At 38.2% G+C, this 15,480-nt stretch overlaps 1 protein-coding gene across 4 annotated transcripts in view; it reads left to right on the top strand.

Moving 5' to 3' along the window:
- Nucleotides 1-15,480, top strand: part of LOC139717484 (synaptotagmin-14-like) — a 70,772-nt gene that overhangs the window by 1,771 nt on the left and 53,521 nt on the right. For 2 of the 4 annotated variants that reach the window (XM_071628993.1, XM_071628999.1), the window contains exons 2-4: nucleotides 6,055-6,186; nucleotides 12,503-12,517; nucleotides 14,440-14,601. In XM_071628993.1, coding sequence (XP_071485094.1) covers nucleotides 6,168-6,186; nucleotides 12,503-12,517; nucleotides 14,440-14,601 — 196 coding nt within the window. In that variant the 5' untranslated portion in view covers nucleotides 6,055-6,167. Of the gene's footprint in view, nucleotides 1-5,403; nucleotides 5,425-6,054; nucleotides 6,187-12,502; nucleotides 12,518-14,439; nucleotides 14,602-15,480 lie in introns of those variants that run through there. The other 2 variants (XM_071629006.1, XM_071629013.1) reach the window with 2 other exon arrangements.

Here is a 15,480-nt window from a genome sequence, read left to right as displayed (position 1 = left end):
AGGATAACATACAATGTAACTATGCTGTTATTCCATAAATTATTATCATGTGTTACACAGCCAATGATGGCCTGATATTGATGTCTTTCAAAGTACGTAATTTATCCGCATACATGGAGCTGCTGCAAAAGGTAGGCCTACAACCTGTAAGGGTACATGATATTTGTGTGACTGTAGTGTGCCAATCAGGAGCAGCTGTGATAGGTAATAAAGTTAAGATCAGTTAGTAGCTCAAAAGTTTCCATAATGCCCTTTGACTAAGAAAAATTATCTCAGAGAGAGAGAGTATTATAACTTCTTTTCTTAACTTTTTGCAAGGAACCAGATTTAAGAAATAGTTTCTCTTTGTTGAGCACTGTAACTCACAGTTGCTATAATTACAGGCCTCTTTACATCACATCTGAATCTCTGAATAAGTCTGATACAGAGTACAATGTATGTCCAGGGCTCCGTTGCTAGAAACTTTGCGTTTAAACGCAACTTGCAACTGATTGTCACTGGCCAATCAAAATCATTGTTGCATGCATGTCTTCTTAATAGGGCAGACCCTGAGCCAATCAGAATGGTTGTTTCAAAATTAGCAATTATTTGCAATTGATTGCAACTTTCTTGCAACGGGGCCCTGTTCACACTTGAAGTAAAAAAAAAAAAAAGTATGTTAATGTGTTATTTGAATTATATACATGCGGTATTTGCCTTATATACATGCGGTATTTGAATTCAGAATTATGAGGAGAAACATCACGTATATGTATAGACCTTTTAGTTTTGGGTACTGTTTTTAATGCTAATGTTTATTTCAGCTGTAACTTGGGGGCTTCAGTATGTTTGACAATCGTTAATTTATGCACAAACAAAGCAATGCATGACTCAGTGCATAACCAATTAAACTCCTTTCCCTCTTATTTTGGAAGCCCACCACCCCCCCCCCCCCCCCCCCCCCCCATTATGACAGACATATGTTACGGTGTTTTAAAACCAAATATGTAATACTAAAAACAATCAGGGATTTACACAGTGGACAAGAAAGAGAGAGCAATGTGTGTGTGTGTGTGTGGGGGGGGGGGGATGGGGGTTTGTCAGAAAGAGAGAAAAAAAGATGTGCAAAGAGGTTGTAGCTGAACAAACAGACAAGAAAACAGTCAGAAATGTCTATTGCTCCAGAATCAAAATCTATTAAATGCAGCCTTGTGCACACCCTATGTATAAATTTCAGTTTGTGTCGATACCGTCCATACACATCATTTGTATGGTGTACCTTTTCACTATGGGGGAAAAACACTTTCTACCACCATTTCTCAAGGTAGTCTCATGCTACTGGATTAGTGATATGCCCTTCAAAACTGTGATTTGATATCGCACAGTTGCTGGTTATTTTCCTGTAATGCCTAGAGGAGCTCAGAGCTGAAGCACATCAAAGTTATAAGACTTGATGGCAGGGGCACTAAATATTGTATTCCAAGGTAGATTAAGAAGTCGTAAAAGAATAAATCATAAAAGGCATTTATGGACATTGATTAAAAAGCAAGGTGTGATTTACTGAAGATAGAGATGGTATTAAAGAGGAAGGTTGTTTTTGTTTTTGTTTGTAAACTTTTTACCTTGAAGATATGCCACAAATGCAATGGTGCTATAATCTTTTTGTTGTTGTTGTTGCAAAATTAGACAAAATATTAACCATGTGGTGACCTTAAGTACAGAAACTCAGTTCATTTTGTTTGATTTTGATTATAATCTTCTAGTCTAAATTGCCATTCAATAAATAGAAAATAATCTTTATAGAATAAGAAAAAAAATGTTCTCCTTTAGGCTGCATTCACATAGAAGTATACTGTATTCGCTATTCGCTATTCGCTATGCGCCGTCGAGTCGACCCAGTACACCATCACCCGCACCATCAACTCCATACTTCTTCCTCCTACACAATCATCCCAGCAATAACAATTTCTAAACTGCACCAGAATGTCAGTCTACATGCTTATTTTTGCTAAAGGCCAAATCCAGACCAAAATTTTCATCATTTCATAAACGAAGGATGGTATACGCTGCTCGAAAATCGAACAAGCGCGATTCCCACAATGCTATACTATTCGCAGCTATTCGGTATTTTCAAATAGTGCCCTCTTACATTGTATATGAACCGATGTTAGGAAATCCTATCGTTCGAATCAAGCTATTTGCGTGCCCTCAAAAACGAGCACCAAATATCCGAATAGTATACTTCTATGTGAACGCAGCCTTATGGGTGAAGGTTTGGATGCATAGTCACCTGAAAGAAAAGGACAGTAAAATATAAATTCATAATTTTGTGACCTATCAAGTACATCAGTGTTTAGAAATGTAATTATAAGGAAATCATAGCTATGTTGATTTGTTGAAGAGGTGTTTATGCTGTATTAAGTAAAAGTACTGCCATATAGCTTAACTGAAGAGTGACTGTCTGCCTGTCATGTTATGACATATTTCATAATTACATTTTGAATTGTATTCAGGTACATGTACATATTATGTACATGCATTCTCAGAGTTTTTATCGAGTTTGAGCTAGTACAACCTCTGGCCAAATTCTATTATTCTAAAAGTAAGGCAGTATTAAAAAAAAAAGTAATGTAGTAGTTCAGAGGCCCACTTTCAGATAACAATACGATAAGACTTGCAAATGACAAAGAATGGAAGATGGAATACTTGTTAGCAATATTCAGTGAACTTAGCAAATCCAGCAATCTTGAAATGCGATGCTGAAAATTGAGACTAGTCTCCGCACCATATGTGCACAAAGTGGCACCATAACGAAATATAGAATGAAAAGCAGCGAGTGTACATGTACAAGAGCGATTCGGAAGCAGCAGGATGTGGCCGACATTAGCATGCTGATATGTGCATGTATTTGTTTTCAAGCAATATTTCATCACAGATAAATATTGACAATCTCTTTCATTTTATACCAGCATTTGTCAAAAAATGTGTCATTGCCTTACAGTGATATGATGTGTATGTATGCATGCACTTGGTGGTGTAATGTGTAGGATACACTACAATGCATGCAGTATTTGACCAAACTGTAGAAATAAATGACAGTGTAGCACAGAATATAAAACAAGCTGTTTCATGCATATGTCTGATTAACCCATTTAACAATCCAGAAATTGGTTCTTTTAGTATGAAGAGTTTGTTCACAAAATTTGCGATTAAAGGTCAAGAAAAATTAGAGAATAATAAGAAAATTTTTGCTTCTTTTGACCATAACTTCAAAAATGTACCTTTATATGTAATGACCAATATATCATTTAAAAGGTATTATTTTGTACTTTATGACAAAGACCGTACTTCAAAATCTTCAAAAATGGACTTATTGGTTTTTGCGAACAAACTCTTCATATTTAACCCTAACAAGGCCGGAGGTTGAATCAACCCCCCCCCTCGACATTTTTTCGCGACTTTTCCGTCGCGCGAAATTTTTTCACCTAATTGCCATTCACTTACTTTTTTCTTTCAAATCTCGCGCATCTTTTGACACCATTTTCGCGAAAATCGTGCATACTGTTACGACGCAGCACAACCTTTTATACATGCCTGTCAGGCCGAAAACAGCTCAAAAACGTGATTTTGTGTATAAAGTCTATGCAAATGGAGTTTTCTCACCTTATTCATAAAGATATGAATATTTTCACTTTCATAGGCTGAAATCAATTAATTTTAGCATAATTATGCTTGGAAAAGGTTCTGTCATAAATTTTGCGAAAAAAAATGACAAAACAAAAGGTCGAAAAACAAAAAATACATAAGAAATTAATTAAACAATAAAATACATAAGAAACTAAGTTTGATACCGGATTTTTTTTTCAAGTACATTGTTGGGAATGCTACAAAGAATGTTATCACCAAAAATTAGGATTCTAGGAGCTTTCTGATTTAGAGCAAAATGTATTATTTTATGCATATATTAGCATAATTAATGAGTGTAATGAAAATTTCCATTTCTTTTTGTGTAATGTGGTAGATTACGCCACAGGTAATGCATGTGCCAATTTTTGTGGCGATTGTGCAATCGACGGCCGAGATCTCGGGGGGGGGTGGCCCCCCCCCCCCCCCCCCCCCCCCCGGCCACAGAACACCCCAAAAGCCCGGCCTGGTTAGGGTTAAGAGTGTATATGAACAGAATTCAGAATTCTCATGAAACACTTGTATTACAAGAAAGATAAAGCTCCTAAAATAATAATTAAAAAATCACACCTTTTCGATACTTGACGATATCTATACCTACTGTATACAGTGCACTCCCGTTATAACGAACACGGTTATAACGAAATTCCGGTTACAACGAAGTAAAAATTTAGGCCTCAACATCATCCATTCTATGTATCTTTATTGTTGACTGTTGACTTGACTGTGCAAAGTTCTGCAGAATCATGTGCATAGATATCTTAACTAAACCTGAAATAAAAAACTTTTTCACATGAAGAGCTGCTGCTGTACCTTGTCATGTTCAAGACTGCACAGACGTGTCCATGATGAATGACTGCAGCAGTTCTGCTTCAGTGTTGTTAAAATTGTGTGGAGTCTTTCAGATTGGTCATGACGTGAGTAAAAAAAAAAAAGGTTAGAGCTGATAGAATGAAATGTTTGGAAGCTCATAAACTCAGTCAAAAGACAAAATTATTGAATAATGAAACATTTGTAGTTTCATTGCATTAGAATATTGGTTGTATGCTACAGCTGCAATGTTAGAAACAATGGTAATATAGAATATAAATCTGGAATCAAAGTGTGTACGGACAAGAAAGGTTTCTTCGTTTCCTCAGACTAGGTGTTTCAAGTGAGATGTTTGTGATTACATTGTAAGTTGTCCTAGTTTGTTATTTAAATATGTTATGTATATAATACGACCAGTATGAACTTAGAGGAAATGATAAAATTGTGTATTTTAACTAGGTGTCTACACGTACATTAAACAAATGGTAACATGCTGAGATATATACCTATGCTTCTTATTTCTGATTCAGGCATACTGATATTTTTAGGCATTAATTTGCTCTTGAAATGCAGACACTGTTTTGCATTCCTCATTTAGCCCACTGGTTACTTCGTCAGAGATATTTGTTCTCCTCCAGTTGGTAAATGCATCCAACTTTATGGCTGATTGCTTGTCATGCTTGGTTTCTCTCCCGACCTGCTTCTTCCCCCCCCCCCAAAAAAAAGAAGATAGCAATGAAAACACATTTAGAATGCACTCAGTGCCACTCCAAGGTTAGAATCTAAGATATTACAGATCTATTCATCACCGATTGTGTGACACAGTTAGTTTATCCTGATGAATCGTAATTCTTGGCACAGTGATATCTATACACATAATTTGTGTCCTATCTGCCAGGTAGCAGTGCACGGGTGCTTTTATTGTTGATGGATTACGTGTATAATGCAGAGGTGAGCATCCATGATTGACTGGGTTCCATATGTTTGTGTGTTGCTGTGTTGAGCGGTGTGTACAGAGTGTTAAGAGAGGATTGGTGGGACGGTCCAGAATTACAATTTTAGAGGCCATTGAACAGCTACAGTGTATGCATACTGGTAATTTTTGCTGTAGCATATAACTATAAAAACTTAAACAGCAGCGGCACTATTTAATTTCCATAACAATGAGTCAACAATGCAGTGCCGGTGCACAATGCAAGCTGCGTATTTGATGATATATGAAAAGCACAGAGTACTATATCTATATCAAAACTACAATAGTTTTGAAAATTTTCGTAGTAGTACACTTTGTAACTGCAGCATGTCGGGAAAAGAAACCTCAACTGTTAGCTCTGAAAATGCATTTCCATGGCAGAAAGCGTTGTGATATGAGTGCTGCTGCTGATAACATTCACACTATCTTGGGTTGTTCATACTAAAAGTTAGTTATGACACAAGTAAACCATCTCAGGGGAGAGAAAGGAATAAAAAGATACTTTCAAATCTACACCTGATGAGGGACTTCCTTATGTACCTGTTCTTCATGTTGGTCTCATTTTTTTTTATTGTTGCTTATTGTTTTGTTTGTTTGTCAATCAACAGGATCCTTAGATCCAAACAGGAGTGGCTCTGATTTTCTGGACTTGGTCTAGTCTCCCTACTTCTAGAAAAAGAATCTTCTTTGTACTGGGCGTCTGTGGTGGAACTTTGCCACAATGGCAGGCATTGACGGTCGTGAGTATCATTATCAATATGCAGTTTAATCTTTTCTTCAAACATCACAAAATTTTGCATCATTGAAGAATAATGCCTCCTCGTTTAATCTGGCAGTAATACACCACAGAGTTTGTTCTTGAAAAGGTACAAAAAACTTACCCCATGTCACTCGGAAAATTGGTTCTCTTTTTGTACCAAGAATAACTTTTTTTGTGAAGGGGGGCAATCTAGATAAATTTACTGAAAATCAATGATATTGTTTCCCCTTTCATCATGATGAAAAACTCTGAAAAAACTCTGAATTACGTACCTCGACATGTATACCAGCATATGAAAGGAATCCCAATTTTCAGGTTGCAAAAAAGGCCACACAAACTTTAAAGGCATCATCTAACATTTAAAGATGATACAAAAACCAAGCTTTAGAGCTTCAAAATAGTTCTAAAATGTGAGTTAGGGATAGACACAACCAATGTAAAAAACGAATCTGTATATTCAATGTTAAGTATTGTTGAATATAAAAATGTGAAGAGTAATAAAATATTTTTTTTTCTAGAGTTAACTGTAGACAGTTTTGGTTTATTTAGAAAAATAGTGATTCCTCCTTTTACTTTTGTCTTCATTGCAAAATTTTTGTATGGTAGGATATTTTGTGATACAACTGACCTACATGTACACATATGCATCAAATGTGATAACTCGAACATACTGCTCCCAATGATAAACAGTACCTTTATGTCTCGATGATGCTGGTTCTGAAGTGTGCTTTCCTCACCGTACTTTGTCTGTCAGATTCAAACATGACATCTGGCTTACATATCAAGTAAATGATTAATACTTGCTATGCATATAAAATGCTACTTTGCAAGCATGTTAAAAAACGGATGCTAGCTGTGAATGATAGTAGTGCTTTTTTGTCTTGAAAATTCTGAGGATATGCAAAGACAGAAATCTGGCAAAACATGTTTCTTGATTATGCATTAGTACTCTTCCTACAAATGTGACACTGCACCTCAAAACAAACAAAAAGTCGCTAGACATAGATTTTTAGTTAAGACCATATTCTGAAAGAGCAGACTTTAAGCTTTAAAATGATGTATAACTCAAATCAAATGGACTCTCCTAACCTATCTAAATATTGGAAAGAAAGCACAAACTCAGGAAAAGTGTGAACTGAGAAAAGAGGCTCTGAAGTGCAGTGTCTATTCAAGCGCTTAATCTTTACCAAACTGTGCTGGCTGTGCGATGAATGGGACAAAAACAGGAAGTAAGCCACCAGAGTAACAACAATGAAGGGATTATCAGATTAAACTGAAATTAATCATGCCTCATTAACACATCCTGTCCATAATTAATGCCAACTTTCAAAGCAGTAGCACCATCCTTTCAAAAGTTATTAGAGTTGAAAATGAAGAGTGTGGACAAGGTTTTTCAGAAATGAAAAAGGGATTCTAAAGACACGCATAATCACACTATTCTACCAAAAATGTTTGAGATAAATTGCTAAAAAACACACTTTCCTGCCCGTTCTATGATACCAAATTTTAGTATAATGTAAAAGAAGACCCGCTCTTTCAGATAATATGAAAAAGTCAAGTTCGGCTAGGTTGACCTATTTCACTTATTTTCAGTCCTCACGCAAAACCAGTGTGTGCGACTTTATATTCGTTTTGAGGTGCACAGTCACAAATTATAAAAATATGCATGATAGTGCCCTCTGTCAGTCAGAAAAGTAGAAGAGTTGGGGATTCACATGTGTACAGCCTATACTGTTTAGTGAAGTAGGCAAAATGATAGAGCAGGTCAGCATAGGTGCAAAGATTTGAAAATGGGATTTTAATGTAACTTGCACATTTTTTTCCTTTAAGATTTCACTTTTTTTGCATTTGTATTAGAGTTGTTGTCCAACATCCATTTTTAGCTCACCTGAGCCAAAGGCTCAAGTGAGCTATTGCGATCGCCCTTCGTCCGGCGTCCGTCGTGCGTCGTGCGTCGTCCGTCGTCCGTCGTCCGTCGTCCGTCGTCCGTCGTCCGTCGTCCGTCGTGCGTCGTGCGTAAACTTTTTACATTTTCATCTTCTTCTTGAAAACCCCATGACCGATTTTCATCAAACTTGGCAGGTAGCATCCCTAGGGGGTTAGGAACTCAATTTGTTAAAATGGGCACCATGCCCCACCCAGGGGGCCCCCAGGGGGGCCCAAACCCCCCAAAATTAAGGAATCTGTAAAAATCTTCTTCTCTAGAACCAGAAGTGATAGAGCGAAGTTAATACTATGAGTTAGTACATTGATGACTGTAGTTTCAAGTTTGTTCATGGCAGAATCAGGGGTGCCCCCCTTGGGACCCAGGGGAGGGGGGTGGGGAAGGGTTCTAATGGGGCCTAAATTGTACATTTTCATCTTCTTCTTGAGAACTCCATGACCCATTTTCACCAAACTTGGCAGGTAGCATCCCTAGGGGGTTAGGAACTCCATTTGTTAAAATGGGCACCATGACCCACCCAGGGGGCCCCCAGGGGGCCCAAACCCCCCAAAATTAAGGAATCCGCAAAAACCTTCTTCTCTAGAACCAGAAGTGATAGAGCTAGGTTAATACTATGAGTTAGCACATTGATGACTGTAGTTTCAAGTTTGTTCATGGCAGAATCAGGGGTGCCCCCCTTGGGACCCAGGGGGGGGGGGGGGGGGTGGGGGTGAGGAGGGGTCCTAATGAGGCCTAAATTGTACATTTTTATCTTCTTCTTGAGAACCCCATGACCCATTTTCACCAAACTTGGCAGGTAGCATTCCTAGGGGGTTAGGATCTCAATTTGTTAAAATGGGCACCATGCCCCGCCCAGGGGGCCCCCAGGGGGCCCAAACCCCCCAAATGAAGGAATCTTTAAAAATCTTCTCTAGAATCAGAAGTTATAGAGCTGAGATAATACTATGAGTGAGTACATCCCTAACAAAAAAGTCCTGTGGTACTCCCTGTGGTACTTGTCGGTACCACACAATGTACCACACACTTGTAATGTTACCACAGGAACTGTGTGGTACTGTACCACAGGCTTGTAGGGTACTCCCTGTAGTACTTGTCAGTACCACACAATGTACCACATAAATAAATGTTACCACAGGAACTGTGTGGTACTGTTTTACAGGCTCATGTGGTACTCCCTGTGGTACTGGTTGGTACCATACAATGTACCACACAAATATATGTTAACATAGGAACTGTGTGGTACTGTGTCACAGGCTCGTGTGGTACTCTGGGATATACCACAGGGCAGTACCACAGGACATTACCACAGGAAAGTACCACAGGACATTACCACAAGACAGTATACACACAAATTGTCCTGTGGTATTTTGGGACGTACCATAGGAGAGTACAACAGGAAAGTACCACAGGATAGTACCACAGGACAGTACCACACGACTTGTTCTGCGGTATTTTGGGACGTACCACAGGACAGTACCACAGGAAAGTACCACAGGATAGTACCACAGGACAGTACCACACGAATTGTCCTGTGGTATTTTGGGACATACCACACGACAGTACCACAGGACAGTACCACAGGAATTGTCCTGTGGTATTTTGGGACGTACCACACGACAGTACCACAGGACAGTACCACAGGAATTGTCCTGTGGTATTTTGGGACGTACCACAGGACAGTACCACAGGACAGTACCACAGGATAGTACCACAGGACAGTACCTCACGACTTGTCCTGTGGTATTTTGGGACATACCACAGGACAGTACCACAGGTTAATACCACAGGACAGTACCACACGACTTGTCCTGTGGTATTTTTGGGACGTACCACACGACTTGTCCTGTGGTATTTTGGGACATACCACAGGACAGTACCACAGGAATTGTCCTGTGGTATTTTGGGACGTATCACAGGACAGTACCACAGGGCAGTACCACAGGACAGTACCACAGGATAGTACCACAGGACAGTACCACACGACTTGTCGTGTGGTATTTTGGGACGTACCACAGGACAATACCACAGGGCAGTACCACAGGACAGTACCACAGGAAAGTACCACAGGATAGTACCACAGGACAGTACCACACGACTTGTCCTGTGGTATTTTGGGACGTACCGCAGGACAGTACCACACGAATTGTCCTGTAGAATTTTGGGACGTACCACAGGACAGTACGACAGGAATTCCTGTGGTAATTTTCGATGTATACCACAGGAGATCGTACCACAGGAACTGTCCAAAATCCCACAGGAAGATCATAATATGGTGCTATTCCACCAAGAAGTACCACACAGCAAATTAAATGCGTAAATACCACAGAAAAATGCTACAGGATATTCTTTTTTTTAACATTTTATACCAGAGGACTATCACATCAGGAGAATATCAAACTGCAGTACCACACAGGAGTACCACACAGGAAAATTGTAAGGCAGAATCAACTGAAATTTATTTTAAAAAATATAAACAAAAAAGCACATATTAATATTCCTCGATTAATTGATAGATGAGTTATGTTGTGAATTATAGGAACTGATTTGCCATTACTTATCCTGTCCTATACTCCTACAGTATTAACTATTTAGTGAAAGTGCTGATGTAAAGCATGAGAAATTTCATAAGGACTTCTGTGGTACTCCTGTGGTACTCCTGTGGTACTCCTGTGGTACAAATTTTTACATAGCTCATGAATATTCATAAAAAGCACTCTAGATTTTAGAAGATACATATATGACTTTAAAAATCAAAGTATTAATGATGGGACTTACTTTGAACTTTATGAAAGATTGTCTAATTATGTTATGTTATTCCCAATATCATAGATATTGTTATGAAAGTGTAATTTCATATCTTGATAATAAAGTATAATCGAGTTAGTAACCATGCCTTAATGCTTTACGGATAGACGGCCATATATATATGTACTGATACAGTCGATGGCTACCTAGGAATAGAATATGACTAGGGTCTATATAGATCTATTATAGGACTAGAATGGCACTTGGCTATTAGATTCTCGTTTGAGGTTATATGTTAGGAGTAGGACAGGTTATTAAGTACGGCCATGTTTGTCCTGAAATCTATCACTCACCTATCAGGAATATTCCTTGATATGTGGCTAAAATTCTCCCATATTTTTTTTTTATCTATCCTGTGTGGTACTCTCCTGTGGTACCATGGAAATGCTGTGTGGTACTGCCCTGTGGTAATGCTGTGTGGTAATGATCGACCTGTGGTACTGTCCTGTGGTACTGTCCCAAAATACCACAGGACAGTTCCTGTGGTACTGTTCTGTGATACTAGTCCTGTGGTACAGCCCTGTGGTATATCCCAAAATACCACAGGAATTCCTGTGGTACTGTCCTGTGGTACTGCTCTGTGGTACCGGTCCTGTGGTACTTTCCTGTGGTACTGCCCTGTGGTACGTTCCAAAATACCACAGGAATTCCTGTGGTACTGTCCTGTGGTATGTCCCAAAATACCACAGGACAATTCCTGTGGTACTGTCCTGTGGTACTGTCCTGTGGTACCGTCCTGTGGTAATTACCACAGGAGTACCACAGGACTTTTTCGTAAGGGATTAATGACTGTAGTTTCAAGTTTGTTCATAGGAGATCCAGGGGTGCCCCTCTTGGGGTAGGGGGGAGGGGGGTGGTTGGAAGGGTCCAAATGGGGGCCTGAATTGTACATTTTCATCTTCTTCCTGAAAACCTCATGATGGATTTTTGTCAAACTTGGCAGGTAGCATCCCTAGGTGGTCAGGATCTCAATTTATCAAACTGGGCACCATGCCCCACCCAGAGGGCCCCAGGGGGCCCCAATTCCCCCAAATTAAGGAATCTTGAAAAAATTGGGCCCTTATTGTACATTTTCATCTTCCACTTGAGAATGCCTCGTCAAATTTTGGTAGAGCTGTGAATAATTTAGATTAGTGACTGCGTGAAAGGTGAACTTGCGATACTCAGGTGAGCGCTAGACCCGCGGGTCTCTTGTTTTTTAAAGCTTTGAGGTATCAGCTATCATCAGAAGATAAACCACATGGCAAATGAGATCAGTCACAACATTTTTTTCTAGAACACTTGGAGTAAAAAATTCCCAAGTTATTTGTGCAGGTGTTGAAATACGAAAACAAAAAATAACATGAAAATGTGATACATTTTCTGATATGTGAAGATAACAGTTTTTGTATTAAGTTTTTTTATCAATTGAAGAGAGGTTTGTCTATGACAGAGTGAGAAATAAAATGACTTAATTTTTATGTCATGTGTAATGTTGCCATCCTTAGTATCATTTATCAAGTATATGTCTGTCTCTTACTGTATCACATATTATGCTGTCGTACAGCTAGCAAACCCTACAGTAAGTATTGAAGCAAACCACTGCTGACATTTGCTGTGCAAACAGAGATCTTTGAGTCTTTGAGCTCAGGGGTCACCCTTCCTTCACAGAAATGAATTCACAAACGTCAGTCTCTCTTTCTCTGCACCATTGCACTTAGTTTCAAAGAATGCAGACAAAGATATTTATTTGCCATTTCAATGCATATTACTGTCTACCTGACTTTGAAGAGCACCAAAACACATTGCACTGGACTTGGCGTTCCTGCAAAGTTAGCTTGAGTAGGTGATGCATGATATCTGTAGTGTTGAACATGCCAAAAACAAATCCTACACATCAATCACTAACCTTTGTTTTTTTTCCCCCATGAAGAATGTCATTTCTTAGCCTGATTCCCAGGCTACATACATGTATACGTTTTACAAGAAGTCTAACAAATTAAGTCTTGCAAGTCTTTCAAGAAGTGTGATCTTTCACAAGTTATTAAAGAGATGTCTCATTTTTTTTTTTGGCTGTTCTAAGAGAGACACAGATTGAGAAATATTGTCATAATTGAAAGGTTGAAGTACATTGCAACAAACTGGCTAGTGTGCTCTGCCCAAAAATGCAGAGTATGCCACAAAAATAATAACAATATTGATTGATGTTTGTGTGATATAAATTTCATTTGACATCAGTCAGTGATTGGAAAGCATTGACAAGTACAGTTCACACCCAAGGAAGTAATGTGTGTAATCAGTTGGGTTGATAATTAATTTTTGTATGGCTATGATTTAATCAAATTAAGCAAATAAAATTAAAGCTATTAAGATTGATGTTTGAGTTGTAGTGCATACTGACAAAATTTATAGTTCTAGATTCATTCATTTTGCATGAGAGGCTGTTTAGCAAGCAGCAGAGTGTCTTGAAAGGATCTAATGGTAAAATGCAGTCTCTGTGGTTATACAACCATTTTAATACTGATTTTAGCTTCTAACAAAGTTTGCATGATTTGAATGTGAAGTATTGTTCTCATGTCATTGCATGTTTACCCATTACTAACAGTATTAATATCCCACATCCTGATTTTGCTGTTTTTGCTGTGATGAAGTATTTACACACACCTATCTTTTGTTCTGTTTTAAGATATTGAAAACTTGTTTCTTTATACTGAAAAGATACCTTTCATGAGATTCCTAATGAATGTGATGCATGATTATTTGAACTTTGCCACTTTGTTTGAGCTTGATTGTAACAGCTCTTTTTCATTTAATTGTAAGTACTGTATCAAATATCTCCCAATATTCAAGTAATGTGCAGTTAAATGTTTCCAGGTTAGCGTGCCTGGTCAGTGACGGGGCATTAATCTGCACATTACTTGAATATGAGACCGTTCTGAAGCAAATAATTTTCACACAACAGTAGATATATAATGTACTCTTAAATGAATCCCACAAGGATTGGAACAATCATCCCCCAGCATTCCCACTGATTCCTACTGATCAGTTACTAGCCAGCCCCTTTAAGCTACACTGTATATAATATTTCTAGTAAGGTCCTAACAAAACTTCTGCCTGTATTGTGTGAAAGGGAATTTTGCCTGTTGTTTGGTCTTCTGAGTTAGTTACCACAATACTTTTGATATGGCAGGATATGTATGGTTGCATGCATGGTTTCAATAACATTTGAGGGACAGACATTGTTGTTTTTTCAAACAGCAATGCTACCTCTCTTTGAGTAACAATTGTGTACGATATCGTCAGAAAAAAAAAATTATATAATATGTTTTTAAGTGTCCAACAGTAGATGAAGGCTTTCCCTGTCCATACTGGTGTTATGTTTGGCTTTGATAAACTTAGTGATGATAAGATAATACTTGGCCAATATATTTCTCTTTTTTGTTCATTTGGTGATATTTCCTTGATTGTAAAGTGGTATGTCTTCTTTTCCCCCCTTTGTGATAGTTCCCTTGGCGGCGCTGATCTTCCTCGGTGTCATCTTCATTTTTCTTACTTTCCTGGTCCTGATGTTCATGTACCTCAACAAGATGGCCTGCTTCGCCAACTGTGGTGGCTGCCCCTGTCTGGAAGAAAGGAAGGCGAAAAAGGATAAGCAAGCTATACTTGGTTAGTCAGACAAGTTTGTAACATTAAGATTTTAAAAAAAGTGCACTTGTCCCAGTAATTGGTATTCATGGTGGTAGAAGCTTCCAAAGGTCAAACAAGATATTGGTGATAACAGTAATGATGGCGGTAGTAATATAATTGATGACAAATACAACAGATATGACAATGATAGCAAGTATATTTTTTGTCAGTGAAGGGTAATTTGTCGATCAGTTGCACTTTAAAACAAAAACTCGATGCAAGGGATCGTTCATTTTGATTTAATTTACAGTGTTGGTTATGCAATGCAATACATATTCGCCTAGAGGGTCCTGCCTTCATATTACTTCATCAACATGACTTTTTGTACAAGAACCATGCACAGCAAGCACATTATTTATTTTAGTATCTACACTCTTTTTTTAATACACCTATATGGTTTAAACAGTCTTCAGCCATTATCATGTCCAGGTAAATGCAAGACCTAATGAATTTCATGTTTACATAAGACAGATGTTTACAGTTGTTTGAAAATAACATCATCATTAATATAACATAAAATTAGAGTATTATCTCCTGTTTTAGGAAGGTCAAAATAGTTTTCATTTACTTGATATCTGCCACCTCTTCATTTTTGTTTTCTTTACACATTTCTTTCTCCTCTTCCTCCTCTCATTCTGTTCGTTCTTCATTTTCTTCTATCATCTCTTATCCTGCTTTATTCTTTCCTTTTATTTCTCCTCCTCTGACTCTTTCTTCTTGTACCTCACTGCTTTTCTTTCTATCTTCATCACCAAATTCTCCTTCTTTGTACTTTTTTACAAATTCGTATTTGTGTCATCCTCTTCAGTATGATTGTCTTGCATCACAATGTACTGCTCTTCTTTCTCCCACCTTCTG

Source organism: Diadema antillarum, unplaced genomic scaffold, assembly GCF_040938485.1.
Source record: "Diadema antillarum isolate AM-2024a unplaced genomic scaffold, OU_Dant_1.0 scf00000007, whole genome shotgun sequence".
Classification (NCBI taxonomy): Eukaryota; Metazoa; Echinodermata; class Echinoidea; order Diadematoida; family Diadematidae; genus Diadema; species Diadema antillarum.
This window is presented reverse-complemented; position numbering and strand designations above follow the sequence as displayed.